At 42.5% G+C, this 25,327-nt stretch overlaps 1 protein-coding gene across 3 annotated transcripts in view; it reads right to left on the bottom strand.

Moving 5' to 3' along the window:
* LOC121272151 (dual oxidase 1-like) overlaps positions 1–25,327 on the bottom strand; it is a 115,289-nt gene that overhangs the window by 10,730 nt on the left and 79,232 nt on the right. For 2 of the 3 annotated variants that reach the window (XM_041178660.1, XM_041178659.1), the window contains 11 exons: positions 25,178–25,271; positions 23,982–24,157; positions 21,756–21,819; positions 16,407–16,520; positions 14,629–14,807; positions 13,185–13,415; positions 12,114–12,213; positions 9,820–9,869; positions 8,171–8,298; positions 3,349–3,502; positions 596–828 (listed from right to left, as the gene is read on the bottom strand). In XM_041178660.1, coding sequence (XP_041034594.1) covers positions 596–828; positions 3,349–3,502; positions 8,171–8,298; positions 9,820–9,869; positions 12,114–12,213; positions 13,185–13,415; positions 14,629–14,807; positions 16,407–16,520; positions 21,756–21,819; positions 23,982–24,157; positions 25,178–25,271 — 1,523 coding nt within the window. Of the gene's footprint in view, positions 1–595; positions 829–3,348; positions 3,503–8,170; positions 8,299–9,819; positions 9,870–12,113; positions 12,214–13,184; positions 13,416–14,628; positions 14,808–16,406; positions 16,521–21,755; positions 21,820–23,981; positions 24,158–25,177; positions 25,272–25,327 lie in introns of those variants that run through there. The other variant, XM_041178661.1, reaches the window with a different exon arrangement.

Raw genomic sequence — 25,327 nt, 5'->3', positions numbered from 1 at the left:
ACAATAGATAGGAAATATCTTTCTGATGTTGGTGATATTTTACAATAAAAATGCTCCACTGTACACAGTAACTAGTTAACACTGAAACTAGTAAAATTATGCTAAAATATTATGTCTGGTCGGTAATAGGTCATGGATGTGAAGCATGGAGCATCAGGAAAGAGGAAGAAATGAAAATCAACAGCTTTGAAATGTGGGGCTTAAGAAGGATCATAAGGGTAAAGCTGGGTGGAGAAAGGAACTAATGAAGTAGTACTGAATGAAGCCAGAAGAACAAGAAAACTCTTAAATAATAGCAAAGGGTGACAAATGGAGTTCTTCAGACATGTTTCCTATACAGAAGGATTGGAGTGCCTAAACACCACGGGAAGGATTAATGGAAGAAGAACAAGTGGCCGACAGTGAAGGAAGCAGCTAGATAACATTAAAGACTGGCTTAACCAGAACTCCAACAAGAAGATTATCCCACTGTCAGAACGTTTGGAAGACGATGCTCACCTATGCAAGACCATGGTCACCTACGCCACTCGGTATGGCACTTAGACAGTAGTAAAATTAAATGTATTGCTGGTCGAAATCTCCATGCTTTCCTTACCTTTGGGTTTCTCCCAAGAGCCAATATACTTTCCCGGGAGTATATTTCCCGTAATCGGATTGTCCATGGTCCAACTGCCCGAATGTGAAGGCTGAGGGTATCTTCATGTGGAGCTGACGTCAAGGTGAAAGGATGGTACTCGTTTGTCCCCAAAATAAGGCTTGCAATACGTACCCACTGACCAGACTTATAGTCAAAATCTTTGGGACGTTTAAATTCAAGGTGAGTGACACCTACAAAAAAAAAACCAATGGTTTATTTATTGGTGTCTTCTTCAGATACAAAAGCCGCGCTTTTATAGTGCCTTTAGCAACAGGCTTGTTTGGACAATGCAATAGTTGGAGCAAATTTAATTCTGATGTCTCAACTCACTTCCCAGCCCTAACTGATAAATCTCACCTGGAGAAGCCACAGGCTGGTTGGATTAGGAAGTGTAAAATTGGTGCATTGGTCCAGTTGGGGAATTTCTTCTGAGGTTGCCACAGGTACAGGGAGCTTCAACCCCCAGCCCACTGTACTCCGTTTGATCAGTTTGCATTTGATCCAGACAATGAAAGCCACTGGCTTCGGGAACTCCCACCCTATTGATAATCCCAAGCCTTCACTTACCTGGAGTGAGACCGGCTCAGCAATATTCCCAGAGGTGGCTTTCTGATTGGCTGCCACTAAGCTTGTCATCTAATGAAGGACAATGGGCAGGTCCCCAATGTCTCAGGCAGCGCTGGAACCTCAGCAGCACCACAATTCAAACTGGGGGCTGCTGAGGTGGCGAGGGGATTGCGAGGGCACCTCAGAATGGAGGTGCCTTCAGAGTCAAACAAATCAATAATTATTTTAAAGGGGCCAAGCAGGCAGGCCCCTCCTGTGCCAGCATTGAGGGCCATGAGTCAGCCTTTCTTGCTACAGCACCATCTTTGGGGGATGGAACCTCTGGGTCAAATGGCCCTCCAGACTGCCTCACAGATGCCGCCTTTATTAAGCTGGCAGCCTCCCCACATGGACGGGAGCCACTCTGCTGCTGATAAAATGCTGGCAAGCATTAAAGATTATCTCTCATTTGGCTTCTTGATGTCAATTGGCGATGGATGTTCTTTCCGATGTTAGTGATACTTTACAATAAAAATGCTACACCGTACAAATATCTCCTTTAACTAGTAAAATTGTACTAAGATGTTATGTCTTGTCAGTATTGAGTTATGGGTGTGAAGCTTGGCGCTTCAGCAAAGAGAAAGAAAATAAAATCAACTGCTTCATTTCATCTCACTTTCACTGGTTTTCTTTTAACTCGATGTGATGCTGTTATCAGTGAAACGGATTGTGAGTTTCAGCCTGGCTCTGCTTGAGTCAGAAGATTGCGTGGGTTCAAGCCCTTGGACAAACGTTCGCTCCGAGCTGTAAGCCTGCACGGCTGTGCCGCAATCATGAAGATGGCATGCCACCCACTTGCAAGCTGCCCCCTTTAGGATACCACATGTGCGCTACCACACACACAAAAAATGTGATACTTAATAAGGATCCGAAGGGTAAGCCGGGTGGAGAAAAGCACTTATGAAGTACTGAATGAGGTTGGAAGAACAAGTGAATTCTTAAATAATATCAAACGAAGACAAATGGAGTTCTTCGGACATCTTGGGCAGAATATTATGCTTGGCATGCAGACGCGCGCACGACATGCCTGAGTGTAAAATGATGCATTATGATGTTGGGCGTGTGTCCCAAAGTCATCGCACAGTCTTGAAGTCATCACGCAGTCTCGTGATGTTTCGTTCAGCGGGCATGCGCCAGAGTTGGCTGATAATTAAAAGGCCTATTAAGGCCATTAACAATCTAATTAAATTCAAATTTACGCTGTCTGTTCAACCTAATGGTTGGCGGGTAGGTGAAAAGTCCAAGCAGCCTTTACATTTCTTAGGAAACCTCATCTACGAGCGGGATGAGGTTTCCTAAAGCAAATAAAGAAAAAACTTAATTTTTGAATTCAAGACATGTCCTAGCTAATGTGACAGAGACACATGACGGGATATGTTTTATTAAATTTTTATTCTCTTCATTATTTGCTTTTACACAGTGCTTCAATCGCCCTGAGGTAGCTCCGTACCTCAGGGAGATTGAAGCGCTCTTTCTCGCACATGTGCGAAGGCCGTGGTCCTCCCACTGCCCGCACAGACAGTGCTGAGCGCTGCCGCTCGCGTTCCACACTGGGCGGGCCTTAATTGGCCTGCCCTGCATGAAATTGCGGTGTGCTACCGATCATGAGCAGCGGTCGGCTTCCTGTCCACCCCTGCCTGTCGAGCACCCCCTCCAAGGGCAAAATCCTGCCTGTTATCTGTGCAAAAAGGTTGGAGTATCTAATCGCCTACCTAATCACAGCCCCCTGCAATCTTTGGTTCCGATCTTCCTGCCTACTCACTTGCCACCCCATCTCTGGGAAAATTCAGCCTCTCTAAAATTGTCTTTGTTCTGCGCGGCCTGTTTATTCAATACACAATGCCTTTAATTCTTTTCTTGTGTGTGGTAATGCACACGTGATATCTTAAAGGGGGCTGCTTGTGAACGGGTGGCAGGCCCTCTTCATGACTGTGGCACATTTGTCCTGGGGCTTGAACCCACCCAACTTCTGACTCGAGCTGAGCCTGGTTGACACTTACAATCAGTTTAACTCATAACAGCGGCACATCAAGTTAAAGAAACCAGTAAAGATGGGACACAGCGGATCACTTCACAATGTTACATTAAAGTAACTTCAGTTCTACCTGATGGCAGAAGCTCAGCTTTGACAACTGCAATCTCAATTTTTTTTCTGCTGTAGCTAACAAATTTGTCTCCAATGAAGATCAGGGCGGGGATGATTAAATACACGTGGAATCTTTGCGGCTGAAGAAGAGCAGCACTGCCATGTAAAATGATCTGTTTCAAAAAGACACAAACTTGAAGTTAATTTGGTTTCTTCTACTCAACATTTTTGCATTCCTGAGCAGAATACAGTGAGCATTCTCTCATCTTTAACCTCCAATACCTCTCTCTCTCCTTCTCTGTCCCCATTACAACATGTCGTGTCTCCTTATGTTGATACAACTATGTTGACCTGACCTTTGCTCTCTCATTACTAATAAGCTCTAAATACATCATCTTTTTCCTCCTCAGTGCAACTTTGCAATACTGAAGTCAAGAACTATTGGACCATCTAATGTATCCAATCTTGAGAATTCCTGATCTCCTTCCGGTTCCACTTCCTCTTACAACCAACTGGCTGTAAAACCCAAGCTTAATGTCACTTCTTCAATACTTCTTGGTTGACTTATCATCTCTCTTCACAAACTTGACAATCTCCTTTGCAAAGGAGCAATGACTATAAAGAGCACTCTTCTTCTCCTGTTCTTTTATCAAAGGTAGGTCTGACCCACAGCACCATGATATCCACCACAGGTAAAGCCTTGAGGCAGGTGCTGAATCCATCCCAGCCAGGGCAATGGTAAAACTGCATGCTGTTGTCACCAATCTGGCCCACACTGGCTGTCCAGCCAACTGAGTCAACCACTCGCCGATCTCCCACTCGAACCCGGAGCTTCTTGCTCAGAGACAGGGATGCTACCCACTGTGCCACAGGAGCTCATTGATAGAGTGCAACCACCTGATAAAGCATACCAGAAGACTTGTTCAATAATATGGTCTGTAATATGATTGGCGTTGATTATGTCTGATGGCACACTTTTAACAGAGGATTACTGTCCAGTTAGTTTAATTGAATTACAATGCATCAAATTAATCAATTTAAGTTATTAAAATTAAATAAAGAAGAGTGCAACCCACCCCTAATGTATTGACCACTCATCTTTTGACCTTTATTTTTCAAGGTGAAATCCAGTAAATTGTGCTGTATGGCACAATTTACCCATGAATGGTTAGACAGAAAACCTCACACCATATTTGCTGTAACCACTAGCTCTCTAAAAGCTCAGTTCTGGAAAATCAGCCCTTTAACATGAGGAAACATACAGGAAAGCACAATTGGAAATGCATGAAGGGGATTTATGTCAACTTTCTCCAGTAACGACAGTGGTGAGTCCCAAAAATTTCAATATCGGTTGAAAGAAAAAATATTGTATTGAAAAATATATGCTTCTAGTAGGGAGAAGAACCCTATGGGCAGTGACACCATGAACACATTCTTTGTGGATGTGTCTACATCGTCACCAGACACAGCAGCCAGTGCAATGCACCACCCCTTCCAATGTGTCACAGTCTCAGCCCAACAGAACAACATGGGAGATTCAAACAACCAACAATGACATGAATTTTCATAACAGTTTCAATGTGGAAAAGGCACTTCACAGTGATGTGAAAGAGAAAAATGTGTGTCAAGCCAAAGAAAGGGAGATTTGAAGGATTGACCAAAAGCTTTGTTGGAGAGTTTTGGTGTTGAGGAAGACCTTGATGCAGGAGAGGGAAGTAAACATGGATAAGTTTAGGGCAAGGAATTTATAATTAGTTATTCCAAAATGAAGCTGACAAATAAACACTGAACAGCATGATATTGCCCTTTATCTCTCAAATTAGCCTATTCAGATTAGCCTAATCAAATATATAGAAATTATACCAAATATAAAAGGAATATAACGTGTAGAAAGTGGTAAATATTGAGCTTCTTATCCACATCTCTACGAGGTCTTATGGTGCAGTGGGTAGTGACGATGCCTCTGAGTAAGAAGCTCTGGGTTCAAATCTCACCCCGCAGCTTGATACCAAGGAAGGTGCATTCATAATGTTTAAATATATTGAGTATTAAACTGGAAATCTTTCCAATATATGCCAATGGCAGTCGGCAAAAATAGCAGAGATTCCTGGTCAGCAATGTGATGGAAAGAACAATGGGGCCTCCACCATCACTATTGACATTTCCTGATTACAACATGTAAGTTGCCATTGCAACTTGGACTCCCTGAGTGAGCTGTAACACTCCGCTGCCACATCTCTGTGATGTGCCACTATTGCATGGGTGACCCAACCACATTATTGACAGGGGAAATTATACTTGTAAATGTTGTGGCCAGCCAACTTCTAAAATGGCTGCTGAAATGCTCTGAGACCCCATGAAACTCTTTCTACTGTGCAACGTTTTACACTTGCCTGCATCAATTTAATCTGGCATTGGTCGACTCCTTCACACTTATTATTTTTCCTTTATTCTTTCATGGGATGTGGATGTGAGTGGTAGGACCAGCATTTGATGCCCGTCTCTAATTGCCCTTGAAATGAATGGCCTACGAGGCCATTTCAGGAGGCAATTTAGAGTCAACCGCATTGCTGTGTGTCAGGAGTCACATGTAGGCCAGATGAGGCAAGGGCAGCAATTTTCCTTACCTAAAGGACATTAGTGAAACAGATGGGTTTTTACAACAATCAATAATTGTCATGGTCCCCATTACGGATACTAGCTTTAGTAATGTTTAGTTTATTCTGCAACTATGGGCTAATTCCTTTGATATTGCAGAACAAGGGGAAGTCATTATATGTCAGGGGCTGTTGCTTGTGATCCAAGGTGCCAGGGTAGCTATAAGCAAATCAGTAGACATTGAACTTTTGACTGCAGTTTCAGGAAACTCTTGGACGGTTGCCCACAGCTCAGAAAAGTTGTTGCTTGACTAAATCACTCTTTTTGTTTCCAGCTCACAAACTGTGACATAGAAATCAAGACTAATCACACTGAAATAAAATACCAGTCATTTAATTACCACTAACTAACATCAGTCCACTAAGAGAAACCCATTAAGCTGAAAATACCAACATGAATCTACAGCAAATTTCCTCACGTATGGGTATTTGTGACTTTGATAAGTGTTCATGCACATTCATTATTGTCAACTCTGTTGAAAATTTACCCACAGAAATAAAAAGAGAAGAAACAGATTACTAGTTGTTAAAATAATAAAAGGGGAAACTGTGCACAATAACCTTCTTAGCCGATGCAAGAGGGTCTCAGGGCAATAGTCCTATCTACAGAATGATAAAACAAGACTCGCCAATAGCTCCTCAAAGGAATGTAATTGAGTGAGCAGTTAACCCATACACTTTAAGAAAGCTCCAGGCTCAATTCTCAAGGCTACATTAATTATTTTCATTTGGGCCACTCCAATGAGTGCCTATGGCCCTGGGTGTGGGGAACATTGCTCAGAGAACCTCCTTGCAACCATTATCCAGTAACCCCAGGTTGTGTGGATGTCAGTTGAGAACGAATGTGGATTGATTCCTCCCATCGCCACTGCAGTTGAATAGCTTGTCCACATTCACCTGCGAAACCCACACATGGATAACAGCCACCTCATTGAGGCACCAGGGTAACTGGCACATATGGAACTAGGTCCCAGAGAGGGAAAGGGAGAAGAGAAAGGGGCAGAAAAAGTGCAAATAAGGGACATGCAAAAAAAAATACTGCTTCATATAAATGTATATTGAATTAAATTAAACAAAGCACATTTTAAAGTTTGAACAATGGGAATAGGTTTTTCAAGCACAAGCTAGCAACAGGACAATTTATAAGCTAAATGTAAGCATTATCTAAAATAATTTCAAAATTGTAGGTACAAGCATTCTCAGAATATGGCTGACACTGGTCATATTTGTGCTCATGCCTAAATACCCTGAGAAAGTGAGAGCGAGGGGGCTTTTATAGCTATTGTTTTGACAAGTAACTGGCTTACCAGACCATTTCAGAGGACATTTAAGTTATCAGTGAATGGACTACAGTCAGCTGTTGGCCAGTTCGGGCAGAAGTAGCAGGTCTGCTTCCCTGATGGGTATCAATAAATGAGTCAAATTTTCTTAAAAACATTTTGGCAGCTTTGTACAGTCCTTAAGTGGGATAACTGAAATGATTTCATATTGGTTGATATTAAAATGTGCATTAATAGCTTTAGAGTAGACAAATGTTGTTATGAGAGCTCTTTCACAGCATGATGGGATACTTGACCAAAATGACTATGGGAATACTGGCTTAGTAGTTAGCCAGTACTCTCTTAATAGCCTGCATAAACAGCATGTTCATTGTTATACAGAAGACGGATATAAGGGGGAACTAAAGGCCATACCCAACACTAAGTGTTGAGAAAATGGGAACATCTGCTGATGGAATGGTATGGTTAGTTATGAAATTAATGAGAAACATTATAATGAGCAGTAGAAGATGAGAATAATAAATATGTACTGTAAACCCTGTAGCTTGGAGATAGGGTCCTTGACTGGCTGAGGTTCTCTCTCTCCCTTGCAAGTGCTTGAAATAAATCTTTGCTTGCTTGAATCTCAGACTTGAGAGAGGTCATTTTTACCACAACAGGCTATTTTTGGCAGCAGCTCACAACTGGCCAAATTTATTAACTTGCCACAATCTCTGGCTTGGTCATTTAGCACCACAGTAGTTTTATTACTGCATTGTATACATGCACAGGCAGTGGGCAAAATTCACTGCCACCTGCACATATTCAGATATTTACCTCAAATTAATCTAAACTTTGGTTCCAACCTTGAACTTTCATTAGCGGTTGTAAGCGTCATTGTGAATTTGCAACGATATCTCCTTACCAGGATATATATTGCTATGTAGAGATGATGGGACATCCAGAACGCTCTAAAGCTAATGCGCCGGAAATAGTGCAAGGCAAAGACATGTAGAATAGAGAAGGCAAAAAGGAGTAGAACTCCAGCCATCCCTGAAAGACAAAAGACATTTCATGGCCAGTTATTAAAATTCTGCCTGATGGATTACTCTTCACTAGTGCATGGTTGAGAATATCTGACATTTCTTTGCAAGTCTTTAGGATTCAAGGGGAAGCATTGGCATGCAACAGGCTGAGCAAAATAATAAAATACTGGGAGCTGAATCTAACCCAAGCTAACAGCCAAGAACTCCTCTCTGTCTCCCATTAACTATATGGTCAAAATTCAAAAACTTTAGGATAGTTTTATTTCATTTCCAATAGGTGGGAGATTGCAACCCATTAGCACACTAATTGTTGTTAAATTAGCATTTCGCTCAGAGGAGGTATAAAGAAAACAACAGTGAGAATTGGGTTTATTACTGTTGTGCAATTTGCTTACAGGAGGTCCTGTGGTGCAGTGAGTAGCATTCCTGCTTTTTGAGCCAGAAGCTCTGGGTTCGAGTCGCACCCCAGGAATTGATGGCCAAGGAAAGTGCTTTCATAAGACAGCCAGGCAGGTTGATCATCAACCTGCAAATCCTTCCAACACTTGACAATGGCAGGTGGTAAGAATGGGATAGATTCCTGGTGGATGGAAGGCATGCTGCAGTCTCTACTATCACTCCAGGCTACAACATGTATGTAAAAGTGCATGTTGCCATAGCAACTCAGATGCTTTGAGTGATCTGTAATACACCACTAATTTGAGTGCTTATCTGAGTTTTAGCTGAATCTTGATCCGAGATATCTGACGTTGATATTGTTACATGCATTCCATTCATCAGCACAGATGTAGATCCACGCGGACGAACAGAACAAACCAAACCAAACCCGGCTTTTTTTGAACCGAAACAAAAAATGCTGGAAAAACTCAGCAGGTCTGACAGCATCCGTGGAGAGAGAGATAGAGTTAAAATTTTGAGTCCGTGTAACTAAAGAGAAGTAAAAATGTGGTGAAATATATACTGTTAACAGGTGAAATGCTGAATAGAAGGCCAGTGATAGGTGGGGGCAAAGGAGAGATTGCAAAAGATGTCATCAACGAAAGGTCACAGGGTTGTTAATGGTGGTGATACTGGCTGAAGGAGGTGCTCATGGTGATTTTAAGAGTGGAAAGCAGAATGTGATAATGGCTGGATCAGGGTAAGCACTCCGGCAAGTGACAGAAGGCCCTAGTGGGGGTGGGGCGGGGGGAAGAGGATGGTGGTGGGAAAAAAGATCAAAAATATCGGCTTTTATTGAATTAGCTGATCTTATCTGGGGTAATTAAATGACATATGAGCATCCCTTGGATAGGGAAAGAAAGAAAATCACCCAGGGGTTGCATTCCAAATTGCTCGTCAGGTTAAGCGAGTTTGTGGGCAGAACACGCTTGGTTATAATGCTCCCCACAGACAAAGAGCCTCCAGTTCTCATTATCCAAGTATGATCACTTGGATAACAATTAGTTGGCTCAACAGAAGACATTACATGACATCAACAAGCCAACTATTTTGTACGCCAATCTTCAGCCGAGAGGAGGGGCATGAGTACCTGTAATATTCTGAAAGAACCACCAGTAATACTTCAGGGGAAGTTCAGACCTGTGGGAAAAAGGGGATATCATCAGTTATGAAATGTAGCAAGGGTATGATAGATCAAGTACAGCAAAAGTGGTGTTGTAGTGAGAAGCATTACATTCCATTTGTTATTCCAATGTGAACTATTACAACCTGCCTAATATCACTCCAAGTGTGAAGCAATACAGATTAATCACTCACATGCCTAGAAATTAGTTGGCATTGCTCACCTGTGTAAGTGTAAAATTGGGCACCTGAGTGCACACTATGAAGGGTGATGTTCACGTGCTCATTCAACACTGGAAGTGTGTCCCCCTGCTATACTGGTGAAAACTCCAGCATAGGAGTCAGGGCTCATGCCTGAATCAGGCATTAGGTCTTTTACATATGGAAATAAGAATTCTAATGTTTGATATGAGACTCTTTCTCAAAATTCGGCAGCCCTAACCACAGTGAAAGGCAATCCAGCTGTGCTCAGGATAACCAGATCTTGGATACTACTGAAAAAAAGAGACTTTTTTGTTGAAGCTTTTCGTCTTGCACCCATCAGGACAATTCACAAGAAAATACCAATGTCAGGGAAAACAACATACTTATACTGTATGAGAAGAGAGTGTTGATTGGTTGGCAAGTGGATTCTGATTGGTATAGGCATTGCCATGGATAATACATCAGTTGAGGGTGGATGACAGTTAACTGCCAAGCATTGTACAAAATTTAAACCAGGCAGCTTGACTCTGATTGGTCAAGACATAGGACCAGGGAATGAACCAATGTATGGATGCCATTTATTTTCAACAGATCTACATGTGGCCGAAGCAGAGGTCCTTAAAGGGAGGCCACCACCAAGAAAAAGTTAAGATTTGTAGGAAATGCTTATCAGAATGTGGAGTCCTGTTCCTCCTGGTTCACATCTATCCCAAAGATCATTGCCAACTCTCACTCAGTCTTCTCTCCTGCCACCTAGGATCTGCCACTGCCAGCACAGCAGCTTCCCAAGATTGCTTTCCCCTTTGCTGGTGAAGTGCACCGGAAAGCTCAGTAGAATTCCACAGCTTGCTTAATTAACTAAGGGGACCCTAATCTTTTTAAAAAAAAATTCATGGGATTTGGGCATTGCTGACAAGGCCAGCAATTGTTGCCCATTCCCAATAACCCTTGAACTGAGTGGCTTGCTTGGCCATTTCAGAGGGAAATTAAGAGTCATCCACATTGTTGTGGAATCAGAGTCAGGGAAAGAAATCTGCCATCCTTACATGGTCTGGCCTATATGTGACACCAGACTCACAGCAGTGTAGTTGACTCTTAAATGCCCTCTGAACAGGGCAATTAGGAATGGGCAATAAATGCTGGCCTAGCCAGCTACACCCACATCCCATGAATGAATAAAAATAAACGTGTAGGCCAGAGCTGGTAAGGATGGCAGATTTCCTTTCCTAAAGGGGATTAGTGAACACGATGGGTTTTCACAACAATCGATGATGTTTCCTGAAACTAAGTTTCAACTCCAGATGTTTTATTATTCAATTAAATTTATTAATTATTTAAATTCAAATTCCACCAGCTGTCGTGGTGGGATTCATACCATGTATTAGCCACTGCGTTATTAGTCCATTTACCACTACCCTACCATTTCTCCATTTCAATTTCAGTAATCCTATCTGCTTCAGTGGAAGGATTTGCTCTATGCTAAATCAAGATGAAATTATCTGACCATTTATTGCATTGTGGGACTTTGCTGCCTATAAATTGACTCTGTGTTCCTTTTCATTTACAGTAGTGATGACGCTTCAACTGTACGTCATTGACTGTGAAGTGCTTTGAGAAGTCCTATGTTTAAGAGAGGTGTTGTATTGAGAAATATAAGATTTTGAGGGGGCAGGACAGGCTAGATGCTGAGAGAAGATCTCCCCTCATGGAGGGGGCGGAAGTGGAGTCTAGAGCATTCAGAAATAGGGGTTGCCATTTGAGATGGAAATTAGGAGGAATTTATTCTCTGAGGGTCGTGAATCTTTGGAATTCCCTATCCCAGGCAGCAGTGGAGGCTGGGTCACTGAACATATTAAAAAAGGTCGAGAAAGGCAGATCTTGGAATTGTAAGGGAGTCAAGGGTGATGGGGAACAGGCAGGAAAGCGGAGTTGAGGCCAAGAACAGATTAACCACAATTCTGTAGAATGTGGGAGCAGGCTTGAGGGACCAAATGGCCTATTCCTGCTCCTGGTTCTTATGTTCTAAGTGCTTTTTTATTTAGTAATAGTTGAACTTACCCATCATCATGGACTGCCTCAGGGAATAGGCAGGCTAGAACACTGAGTGGGCTGGCAGACAAAGTGTAAATATTGACTGCATGAGCTGCACTGTGGAGTACTGCAAAAAAAAGTGAAATAAATATGTTGTTTAATTAAATGCAGGACAATGCGGAGTTCCATAATCCGTAAGTAATAAAGGCGTAGCAGTGCAGTGGATTAGACACTTATCTCTCACCAATGATCCAAATTCAAATCCAACTCAGACTACAAGGACAAAAGCTTCCTCTGTTCAACAGCTACTACTTTGCAAGGAACTAATTAATTTACCGGAACTGCTTAGATTACAGAAACTATTATTAGGGTCTGATTTTAACTCACTCAAAATCCATTTACTTTCACAGGATGGAATTTTCCAGCCCCTCACACGGGCAGGATCTTCCGGTCCCACCGATGTGAATGGAGATTTCAATGTCTCGCCGGCCCTGGGGCCGAGGCCTGGTGCTGGGGTGAGGTGGAGGGGAGGGAGTGGGGGTGGGGTGGGGGGGGGTGGAGGGGGGCTGCGGGGGCTGGAAAATTCCGGCCCACAATGTTCAAATTGGTCTCACTATGGCCCCCTTTAAAAAAGATTGGAAGTCTCAATGCGCTTTAAAACCAATTAAGTACTTTTTGAAGTGTAGTCACTGTTGCAGTGAGGAAATGTGGCAGCCACAATTTGTGCACAGCAAGCTCCCGCAAACAGTCCATCTGTTTTTTGGGGGATTAAAAATTAGCCAGGACACGGGATAATTTCACTGTTTTCCTTCAAAATAGTGTTTTGGGATCACTTACATCCATCCAATGAGGCGGATAGGGGCTTCAGTTTAATATCTCATCCAAAAGACAGCATCTCCAACAGTGCAGCATTCCCTCAGTTCTGCACTGGAGTGTCAGCCTGAACTTTTTTGTAGTGGAATAAGACATGAACCCAGAACTTGTCTTAGAGATAAGTGTGCTACCAACTGAGCCACAGTTGACGTGGTGCCATTTTAAGCAAAGGTTGCTGTCAGAAGGGTCTCCATGGTGTGCCCCCAGTATTATAACACTTCTCACCTGAGAAAAAAGCAGCAGCCATCGCAACCCAACGATGGAAATCCACAGCCGAATCAAAAGGAATGTATAGATTGAGGAACGTTTCACGCAGAACTGTGATGAGGTTCCGGCACATAGTGAGAAGGATGTACGAGTACAGGAAGGAGACAGCAGCTGCAGATCCACGGGCAATGATGAGACCGACTCTTGTGGTCTGAGGCACCCCAGAGTGCTCTCTTAACACTGCATAGTCTGAAGAGAAAGGGTGTATCTATTAACTTGTCACAAACAATGGGCAGGATTCCCCCCCTCCCACCCCCAACCACCCCCGTCGGGGCGAAGTTGAATTGTGGGCACGCACAGGCGCACCTCCGATCGGCGCCCCCAATTGGGGGTGCGGCACCATTTTACATGGGCGGGCCAATTAAGACCCGCCCAGCGCGATGTCTGCACGGAAGCGCTATGCGCTTCCTGTGTGGGCGGGGTGGGGGGTGGGGGGGTGGTGAATTCCTAAACCCGAGAGTGTGCACTTTCTGATATAGAGTTATACAGAGTGATACAGAGTTATGTCAGAGCTAAAAGGGATAAACAAGGCAAGGGCAAGGCAACTCGAAACGTCAACTCTTTTCTTCTCCGCCGATGCTGCCAGACCTGCTGAGTTTTTCCAGGTAATTCTGTTTTTGTTTTTGTCTTGGATTTCCAGCATCCACGGTTTTTTTGTTTTTATTAAGGCAAGGGTTGTGTTCCCTTACATATAGAAGATTAAGGAGTGATTTAATTAAGATATTTAAAACGATTAAAGGATTTATTAGGGTGGAGAGTAAGAAACTATTTCTTCTTGTGAGAGTGCCCAAAACAAAGGTATGTTATCACTTCTGTCAGGGGGTCATTAGTGTTTGGAATTCTCTCCCACAATGAGCAGTGGAGGCTGGGTCATTGAATATGTTCAAGGCTGAGTCAGACAGATTTTTGATTGACAAAGGAATCAAGTCTTATGCGAAATAAGCAAGAAAGTGGAGTTAAGGCCACAAGATCAACCATGAGCTTATTGACTGGTGGAGCAGGCTTGACAAGCCAAATGGCCTACTCCTGCTTCTATTTCTTATGTTCGTTCTTATGTAAGTTTAAGATTAGAGCTGGGTCATTTGGGGGTAATGATAGTAAGTATTTCTTCATATAAGGGGTTGCGGAAATCTGGAATTCTTTCCACTAAAAGCTGTTGAGGCTGAGGGTCAAATGAAAATTTCAAAATTGAGATTGATAATTTTTTGTTGGGTAAGGGTATTAAGGGATATAGGATCAATATGGAAAATAAATGGAATTAAGGCACAGATAAGCCATGATCTAATTGTGTGGCAGAAAAGGACTAAAAGTCTGAATGACCTCCTTCTGTTTCTATTTCCCTGTGGTAACATGGTCTCTTAATCCAGAATGGGTGACTGTGGAGGTCTAACGTGGTACTTACAATAGGCGCGCTCAACAAAGACACCCGCAGTAATCCCAAAGAAGATGATGCTACAAAAAATTTGACGTTGATGGTTTTGAGTATATTGCCTGCATTCGTGATATTTCTGTTGCAATTTGTTTTTGGTATACTTGTCCCGTTTTGGTTCTGTGAAGACTTTACCGGTTGTTTGAGAAGATCTTGAAATATAAGCATAGAAATAAAATGCTAACAACAGAATAGAAAGAATAACATTTATAGCCTTCATAACCTCAGTAAGTCCCACACCTTTTACAGATAATGAAGTACATTTAAAATGCAGTCGCTGTTGTAATGTAAGAGAAACAGCAGCCAATCAGTGGACAGCAATCTCCCACAAAGAACAACAAGCTAATGACTATTTTTAATGGTGTTGGTTGAGGAATAAATATTGGCCAGGACAGCAGGAGGACTACACTACCTTTCTTCAAAATGGTGCCATAATCTGAGAAACCTTGGCTTTAATTCCTATTCAAGGAAGTCAACAGCCCTGTGAGAAATCCCATATACGAGAAAAAAAAACTTTTAAAATCAACAGATCTAAAAGGAACTTTTCTTTCAAACTGCGGAGAGAAAAAAAAATTAAAGCAGGCTCCTTGGGCTTCCATTTGGTTTTCTGCTATTGATCCCTATTGATCTCTTTGGTTTACGATTTTAAATGATGTTGACCAAAATCAAAATAAGTTTCAAGTTTTTTACAGAGAAATGATGACAAAAAGGAGAACCAGAATTGTATGTACATTTTGTAAAATAAAAAACAGAAAGTTTATCCCACAGTTTTCAGAGTATTGCCAATTTCTTTGGCTTTATGCTACTCCTTGGTCCGAGCTTTAGTAAAGATTTGATTCTGAACTAACAGCTACTGAATTAACAACACAATGGCCCAGATGTTCCAAGGAGCAGCAATCATCATTGGATTGATCCAATGATTGCTGCTCCACTAAAACTTGCTTCCGCCTTGGCACTGCTCCGCATTTCTTGCCAGGTCTTCTGAACCCAGTTTTCCCAGAAAAGCAGAGCAATAGCCAGGGCAAGACAGGGCAACTTTCCTTTTTATGGCACTAGCTGCTGAATGTTAATGAATGAGTGAATGTTAGTGAAAGGGCGAATAGGTGAGCGGATGAATGAGTGAATGGGTAGGGTGGCAGGTGGGTGAGACAAGTGGCTAGGGTGGCTTTGGTAGTAGGTGGGTAGAGTGGAAGCTGGGTGAGGGGGAGGTGGATATGGGGACAGGTGGGTGAGGTGACAGGATGGCAGGTGTGTAGGGTGGCAGGTGGGTAAGGTCATGGGTGGGCAGGGTGCTAGGTGAGTGGCATGGCAAATGGGTGGCAAGCTAGTTGGGTGATCGGCGGCAGGGGGATAGTTGAGGCGATAGTCAGGGATGGTAATTGGGTGGTCAGGAGTGTAGTCGAATTAGGGGTAGTTGGGGGGTGGGTCAGGGCAATAGTCAGAAAGGATAGTTGAGTGATCGGGGAGATGGGTTGGAGGGTCGTCAGGGATCATGGGACGTAGCCGGGGGTCAAGGGGGAGTCTGGGGGGGGTTTCAGCATGAATGATTTTGGGTCAATTCTGTAGGTACCCAGATGCTAGATTAGATTTTAATCTAACTTTTCCTGGGTAACAATACAGGTAAATACCACAGAACTGTCCAAAATGTCCAACTTGAGCTCAGAATTGGAGACATTTGCAGAGGATTTGGGGACCGACGAACTGGAGACCGAATGTATTCCCCAGGCTGTGTTATCTTATTTCAGTCTTACTTCTTGCCAAACCGTTTACGCAAATCCAGGACGAAGTGTTCCGGGCTTGAAGTTTCAGATGGGCTGGTCTCTTTTGGGCTGGTTTCTGGTTGGCTTTCTGCACTCTTTGGCACTCTGAAAAATGTTTGTAAGGTTTAAAGGTAAATTTAGCCTGATCCAGTTCCCATGACTGAGCAACACCCCCAGCCATTGTCTAAATTTGTTTAACAGCTTTACACCAGAGAGATAGTGAATGTGTAAGGCAGACAAAATTACACAAAAGAAACACTGAACTTGCGTTCATAATAGAACCTTTCGTGATCTCAAAACCTCCGACAGCGTTTCACATCCAATAAATTGTTCTTATACAGCCATATTTGAAAATGAAATTCTGCAAATCAGGATCCCTAAAAATACAGCAAATGTGATGAATGAGCAATTAATCCAATCGGCTGGTGTTAATTTTGTTTTGTTCTTTCATGGGCACCGTTGGCAAGGCCAGCATTTATTGCCATCCCTGGCTGCCTTTGAACTGAGTGGCTTCCTAGACCATTTCACATGGCAATTAAGTCAACCACGTTACTGTGGATCTGGAGTCATATATAGACCAGACTGGGTAAGGACAGCAAATTTCCTTCTCTAAATAACATTAGTGAATCAGATGAATTTTTACAACAATTGATGATAGTTTCACAGTCACCATTACTGCGGCTAGCTTTCAATTCCAGATTTTATTAATTGAAATTAAATTCCCTCAGCTGCCCTGTGAGATTTGAACCCATGTCTCTACCATATTATCCTGGGCCTCTGGATTAGACAGTAAGATGGTGGAGCGGAAGTAGGCCATTCGGCCCATCGAGTTTCCTCTCCCATTCAATAAGCTCATGGCTGATCTGATAATCCTCAACTCCACTTTCCTGCCTTTTCCCCATAACCCTTGATTCCCTTATTGATTAAAAATGTCTATCTCAGCTTTGAATATACTTAACAACCCAGCCTCTACAGTCCTCTGCAGTAAAGAATTCCACAGATTAACAACCCTCTGAGAAAAGAAATTCCATCTCATCTTTGTTTTAAATGGGCGACCCTTCACTCTGCGATTATGCCCTCAGGTCCTAGACTCTCCCATAAGGAGAAACAACCTCTCAGCATCTACCCTGTCAAGCCCCCTAAGAATCTTATATGTTTTAATAAGGTCGTCTCTCATTCTTCTAAATTCCAGTGAGTACAGGCCCAACCTACTCAACCTCTCCTCATAAGAAAATCCCTCCATATCCAGGATCAAACTAATGAACCTTCTCTGGACTGCCTCCAATGCCAGCCTATCTTTCCTTTGATAAGGGAACCAAAATTATTCAGAGTATTCTAGGTGTGGTCTAACTAGTGCCTTGCATAATTTTAGCAAGGCTTCTCTATTGTTATATTCCATTCCTTTTGAAATAAAGGTCAACATTCCATTTTCCTTCCCTATTACCTGCTGAACTTGTATGCTAGTTTTTTGAGATTCATGCATGAGGACCCCAAAATCCCTCTGTGCTGTAGCTTCCTGCAGTCTTTCTCCATTTAAATAATATTCAGCTCCTCTACTCTTCCTGCTAAAGTGCATAACCTCATATTTTCCCACATTATATTCAATCTTCCAAGTTTTTGCCCACTCACTTAACCTGTCTATACCCCTCTGTAGGCTCCTTGTGTCATCTTCACCACTCGCCTTCCCACCTATTTTGGTATCATCTGCAAACTTGTCGATAGTACATTCATTTCCCTCATCCAAGTCATTAATATATATTGCAAATAATTATGGCCCCAGCACTGATCCTTGTGGCACTCCGTTAGTTACAGATTGCCATCTTGAAAAATCCCCTCGTATCCCAGCTCTGTCTTCTATTAGCCAATCCTCTATCCATAATATACTATCTCCAACACCATGGGCTCTTATCCTTTTAAGTAGCCTTATGTGCAGCACATTATTGAATGCCTTTTGGAAATGCAAATACATTACATCTACTGGCTCTCCTTTATTTAACCTGTTTATTATCTCCTCAAAGAATTCTAATAAATTTGTCAGGCATGATTTCTCCTTCATGAAGCCATGCTTACTCTGTTTGATCATATTATGCATTTCTAAATGCTCTGCTTTTACACGCTTTATAATAGACTTTTACTGGCCTATAGTTACTTGTTTTTTGTCTCCCTCCCTTTTTGGGTAAGGGTGTTACATTGGCAGTTTTCCAATCCTCTGGGACTTTTCTAGAATCTAAGGGCAACATTTTCCCCCCCTCGGGGGGGGGATATGCGCAATCGGGCGGGTTCCCGATCGCGCCTCCATTTTACGTGGGCGGGCCAATGAAGGCCCGCCCAGTGTGACGACCAGCAAGAAGCGTTATGCACTACCCGATGCAGGCTGGGGGGGTGGATTCCCTGAGCCGGGAGTGTGCTCTGTTGCGCATGCGCGCGAAAGAGCTCACAGATCTCACTGAGGCAAAGCGTTACCTCAGGGAGATGGGCTCAGATTTGAAACTTCAAATAAACATGAGAAAAAAGTTTTGCTGCCATGTCCCATCATGTGACACTGTCCCATGATTTGGGACATGTCCATAACTTTTGTTGTAAAATATTCTGAGATTTTTAAATCTCTCATGAAACCTCATCCCGCTTTTTCAGAAGCCCGCTAGGCCTCCCGGTCTGCCCAACAACCTTAAGGTTGGACGGGCAGGTCCGTGAATGATTTCAATTAGTTTAGTAATGGCCTGAATAGGCCGTTGACAGGTCAGTGGGCGCACAGCTGACTCGGCTGCACGCCCGCTAACCTGAAAATGTGAATGATGTGGGGTGACGTCGGGTCGCCCGCATGATGTCACCCTGCATCATTTTACACATTGGTGAGCTGGCCACGCCCCCGCTCACCGACCGGAAGATACAGCCCTAAGGATTCTTGGAAGATTACCACCAGTGCTTGCACTAACTCTGTAGCCACTTTAATATCCTAGGATCCAACCCTTCAGGTCCAGGGGACTTATCGGCCTTTAGCCCGTTAGTTTCCCTAGTACTTTTTCCCTAGTGATAATTATTGTATTTATTTCTTTCTCCTGCTTTTGCTTCTTGATTATTTATACTTTTGGAATGCTATTAGTGTCTTCTACCGTGAAGACTGATGCAAAGTATTTATTCAACTCCTCTGCCATTTCCTGGTTCCCCATTATTATTTTCCCAGCCTCATTCTGAGGGCCCTATGTTTACCTTGGTCTCTCTCTTCCCTTTTATATATTTAAAGAAGGTCTTAATGTCCGTTTTTATATTACTTGCTAGTTTACCCTCAAAGTTTATTTTCTCTTTATTCTTTTTTTGGTCATCTTTTGTTGGTTTTTAAAACTTTTTCAACCCTCTGGCTAAACACTAATTTTTGCCACATTTTCTGTTTTTTCTTTCAACTCCTTTGCTTAACTATGGTTGGTTTATCCCCTTCCTTGAATCCTTCTTTCTCACTGGGATATACCTTTGTTGTGAGACATGCGACATCACCACTATGCCACCGTCTCCCCACTATCTGGTTGAGCAACGAATGCCAGTCAGTACACTTGGAATGACATTGGTAGATCTTTTACACCTGCGCCTCTGACAGTGCAACCCTCCCTCAGTACTGCACTGGTGGGTCAACCTGTTCAAGCTGTCTAGAAGGGCTTGAACTCACAATCGTTTGCTCTAAAGTGACAGGGCTGCTAATCACTCAATACAACATGTTCTGATATGTCCAGTGGTCCCCTCTCTGACAAAGAATCATATGACATGATTCCTGTAACATGTCCCTTGGTATAATTCATTTTGGATGAACCCTAAATGTAACATTGTGAAGATGATCAATGATATATTAAAAATTATCTGTGATTCCTGAGGTTCAGGCAGACGAGGAACAACCTGGGCCCTTTATTTTAATAAATTTCCTTCCTCTCACAAAATCATGTTCAAATCCCATCTGACCCTGCTATGAGTAAAGGGGTAGGGTTCACAGTACAGTGTGATGAGAGTGAAATAAAAGACACACCAAAGATTAAAGAGTCTCAAGGCAAGGATTAAACCAGGAACTTTTGAAAATTATATGTATGTATTTTTTAGACAATTAACCGATATAAATGAAAAACAAGCTTAGAATGGATACCGGGAAATATGAGATGCAGTTAAAAAGTGTTTACTTTGGCAAAGGTGTAAGGCATCCTTATTGAAGACTGAGTGTGAAAGTATTACAGATTTCTATCCTCCTCTCTTAGAGGGCCTTGCAACTCTGAGTGACTTCCTTCAACAAGAGCACAGGCGTGCTCCAGTAGAAACCAGTTTTTGAAAATGTCCATCAACACTGAAAAGGAGCTGTGCCAATCTAGATAAGAAGGGGTGTGTTCCAGCCTATTAGGTGCAGCACATTGCCCAATCTCTTGGCACACATAGACAAGGGATACATTAATGGTGGCAGAATGAAGCAACAAGCCCTTACATACCCCAAACTGGTGCACAGAGAGGGGCAATTGCAGACTAACAATGACCTTGCTAATTTTTTCTTATTCAGTTCAGTTTGAATCAATAAATCTTACCATTTGCCACCCTTTGGATCTAAAATTCTGATCTGATCACAGTCTGAATGCTAGCTAACACACTTAAAAATGGGATGGGACTTACCAGCATATCCTTCTATTTCTTTCTTCTTCATGTACTTATTTCATTTCCCCTTAAATGTATTTATGCTATTCACTTCAACCACTCATTGTGGTAATGAGTTCAACATTCCTCTAAATTAGCTATTCAATTTATTAGTCACACTATGACATTGATGGCCCCTAGTTTTTGGATGTCATCTTATGCACCCCCATCCCAAGTTGTAACATAGTCTCTATGGGCAGAATTTTCTGCCTGTTGGGCGGGCAGGCACGACCCAATCTCCGGCAGGTGGGGAGTCGATCCCTGCCGGAGAAGCTGGCCCCACCACCATTTTACGTGGGTGGACCAATTAAGGCCCACACAGCGTGACAATGTCACATGAGATGGGACACTTTCATAATTAACATAATAACTTCATTAAAAATTTTAGAACCCCTGCATGAAACCTCATCCCGCCGGCGGATGAGGTTTCATGTTTTCTCTATTTGCCACCGGGGCTCCTGGCCTGCCCACCAACCCCAGCTAATCTTGCTGCGCCTCCGTCTTCTTGAAGATTTAAATGAGGCGGGATGACGTTGGGGGTTCTGCCCGACATCATCCCGCGTCATTTTACGTGTTGGCAAGAGGGCCCCACCCCCTGCTCGCCGACGACAAAATTCTGCCCTACGTCTACCCGAACAAGCCTCTAGTAATAATTGCCTCAATTGTCTGTGGGTTACTTACTCATCTTTTTTCTTTATTACGAAGGAAACCTGGTTTGCTCTCCCACGTTTCTGTCCTTCAATACCTGGAGCAATAAATTAATAATCAATATCAAATCTAACAGTACCAGGTTACAACTTAATAAAAGTTCCCCTTGACATACATTCCCTCCTAAATGGGTAACTTTAGGGTTTACACACCACCAGCTACTATGCATGATTTGAACCTGTGCCCCCAGAGCATTAGTATTACTGGGTTACTAGACCAGTAATGAAGGCTTGATGATGAAGGCTTTTTTCTCTCTTGATTAAGTGCAGAAGACTGCTTAGGCACAAAACCTACTAGCTAAATTACCAAAGACCACATTAAACAATTCTTAATGAATCCAAAAGCTATCGATACGAAATAGTCTAGTGCTCAAAATCCACGATGGTTACAGGCGAATTGCCACTTTTTGCCCAGTCAAAAACTGACACAGAGAGTAATAAGAAAATAATACATATTTGTAACAGCATTAGACATTAATCATACATTAGTAACTCTCTCATATTGATTTCTGGTCTCCAGTTCATATTTTTATTCATAAGCCCTCACCCCATCTTGTACCGTCACCATTAAAAATTGATTAGTGTGACCCAAGGCAATTTAGGAAATAGGTTTCCTGTATGTGCCATCTTCTGCATGTTATCAAGAGCAAATAGTTCTTGTTGATTCATAATTATTAGTTTCTAGTTGCGGATATGGGAAATTGCTCAAATATTTTGTAGCGCCCAATTATCCGATAGCCCGCACTCCACTGGAAACGAGACTGTCTTTTGAAAAACATTTTTAAGGGTTGTGGGCACCAATAACTAAGCCATTAGGTATCATCCATCCCTAATTGCTCTTGAGATGGGAAGCATGAGGTGACATCCAAAATCTAGGGGCCATTAATGTCATAGTGTGACTAATAAATTCAATAACCAATTTACAAGAATATTGAACTCATTACCACAAAGAGCGGTTGAAGTGAATAGCATAGATGCATTTAAGGGGAAATTAGACAAGTACATAAGGGAGAAAGCAATAGAAGGATATGCTGGTAGGGTCCTGCCCCATTTTTAAATGCGTTAGCTTGCACCCAGCCCATGGTCAGATCAGAATTTTAGATCCAAAGAGTGGCAAATGGTTAGATTTATTGAATAAAACTGAGAAGGTGGTGGTGAGTCACCTTCTTCAATGTCTGCAGTCCATGTAGTGAAGTTACACCTACGGTGTTGTTAGTGAGGATATTCCAGGATTTTGACCCAGCAACAATGAAGGGATAGCAATATAGTTCCACGTCAGTGCCCTGGCCCTTCCAGGTGGTGGAAATCATGGGTGCTGTTGAAGGAGCCTTGGTGGGTTGCTGCAGTGCATCTTGTAAATGGTACATTCAGCAAGTGGTGGAGGAATTGAATGTTTAAGGTCATGCCTGGGCTGCCAATCAAACAGACTATTTTGTCCTGGATGATGCCGAGCATCTTGAGTGTAGTTGGAGCTGCACTCATCCAAGCAAGTGGAGAGTATTTCTTCACAGTCCTGAATGGTGCCTTGTTGATGGTGGAAAGTCTTCGGGGAGTCAAGGGGTGATTCACCTGCTGCAAAAAACTAAGTTTCTGACCTGCTCTTGTTGCCACTTTCTTCATATGCTTGGTTCAATATTGTGGAACTCCCTCCCTAACAGCACTGTGGGTGTACCTACACTAAAGGGACTGCAGCGGTCCAAGAAGGCACCTCACAACCACTTTCTCAAAGGAAACTGGGGACGGGCAATGAATGCTGGCCTTGTGAGCAATGCTCACATCCCATGAATGGATTAAAAAAAAAGTTCTGGCAGTATTAGTGGAGAGAGAGAAATACCATTAACATTTCTGATGAACATTTTCTGATGCAAAATCTTGACCTGAAATGCTATCTCTGTTTCTCACTTCACAGATGCGGCCATAAGCTAATTACCTATTTCTGATAAAGGCACCAAGCTTTTCTAAGAATGCAAAATCATTGAAGATATTAGTCAGCATTGTGAAGATGTTTGAAAAAGGAGATATCAAGTTATTGATTTGGTGAGTGCAGCAACAGGTCCAATCCTTAAAATAAATAAGCCTGTACATCTCATTACCTCCACTACTTGATTATAATGGCTTTGAAATGGAAAATACTTGCATGCATTTACTATTTAGAAATATAGAATTTAATAGTTCTTAATGGTCTAATAGTTTTGCTGACCTTTCACATTGAGCTGAGCTAGCTCCAACTCATGGTAGTGATCCCGGAACAAGTAATGGAAATCCTCCCACATTAACTCCTCTTTGTCTTCAAATCCTGCATCTTTGAACATCGACTCTATAACATCCTGTATCTGTTCCTTTGGCAAGCAGTTGTTCGCAATCTCAATGAAGGACCTAAAATATTAGAAGGTAAACAGTTCTTGCTTGAGTCAAATCAAACAAGAAACAAGGCTCTTCAGTCATGAAAGGACTCACAGAAGACAGCTAAGTCACTTACAGCTTGGACGTACTTGGTTAACAAGAAATCCCCACCATCCACCACCTGGGTGCTATTAGGTGCAGAACATTGCCCACCCTCTGGGTACACTTAGATAGGGTATACATTAATGGCAGCAGAATGAAGCAGCAAGCCCTTTCATACTCCAAACTGGCACACAGAGAGGGGCGATTGCAGACTAACAAAGACTTTGCTTGTTTTTTTAGGCAGTACTGTCAAAGCTTTTGTGAAAAATTTCTTTTTTATCTGAAAAAAACCTATTGGCTCAGTTGTTCTAAGAAGTATCACAGAATAGCACAGCACAGGAAGCCGTTCAACCCATCATGTTGAGCCTGCACTCCAAATGAGCAATCTACCTCGTGCTCTACACCCACCTTTTCCCCGTACCCCTGCACAGTCTTCCTTTTCAGATAATGACTCAATTCCCTCTTGAATGCCTCGATTGAACCTGCGTCCATCATACTGGTGTTCTGGATCCAATCTACTCAACTGCATGAAGAAGTTTTTCCTCTTGTCTCCATTGCTTCTCTTGCCAATTGCCTTCAATCTGTGCCCTCTCATTTTCAATCCTTCCACCAGTGGGAACAATTTTTCCACTTCTACTCTGTTCAGAATGTCATGATTTTGAATACCACGATCAAATCTCCTCCCCACCTTCTCCTCTCCAAGGGGAACAGTCCCAACCTCTCCAATTAATCTATATAATTGAAGTTCCTCATCCCCTGGAACAATTCTCATGGACCTTTTCTGCAGTCACTCTAATGCCTTCACATTTTTCTGAAAGTGTGGCCCTCAGAATTGGACGCATCAGAGAAAATCTTCACAAGAACATTTATAATGTCACAGCAGGCACTGCGCAGAGAAGCATGACACATGCACTGGATACAACACAGTAAGAAAGGCAAATAAAGTTTTACCTCAGTAGTTGTGAGAATTCTTCCTTCGACATGGAACCGCTCCCGTCTACATCATACATTGCAAACATTAACTTAGATTTCTCCTCTGGGGAACCTACACAAGGCAAATGGGATATTTTTAAATTGTTCCATTGTAGAAATGAAAAATCT

The sequence above is a fragment of the Carcharodon carcharias genome, chromosome 32, assembly GCF_017639515.1.
Source record: "Carcharodon carcharias isolate sCarCar2 chromosome 32, sCarCar2.pri, whole genome shotgun sequence".
Classification (NCBI taxonomy): Eukaryota; Metazoa; Chordata; class Chondrichthyes; order Lamniformes; family Lamnidae; genus Carcharodon; species Carcharodon carcharias.
The sequence above is the reverse complement of the archived record's forward strand: the minus strand, read 5'-3'. Positions and strand labels throughout refer to the sequence as shown.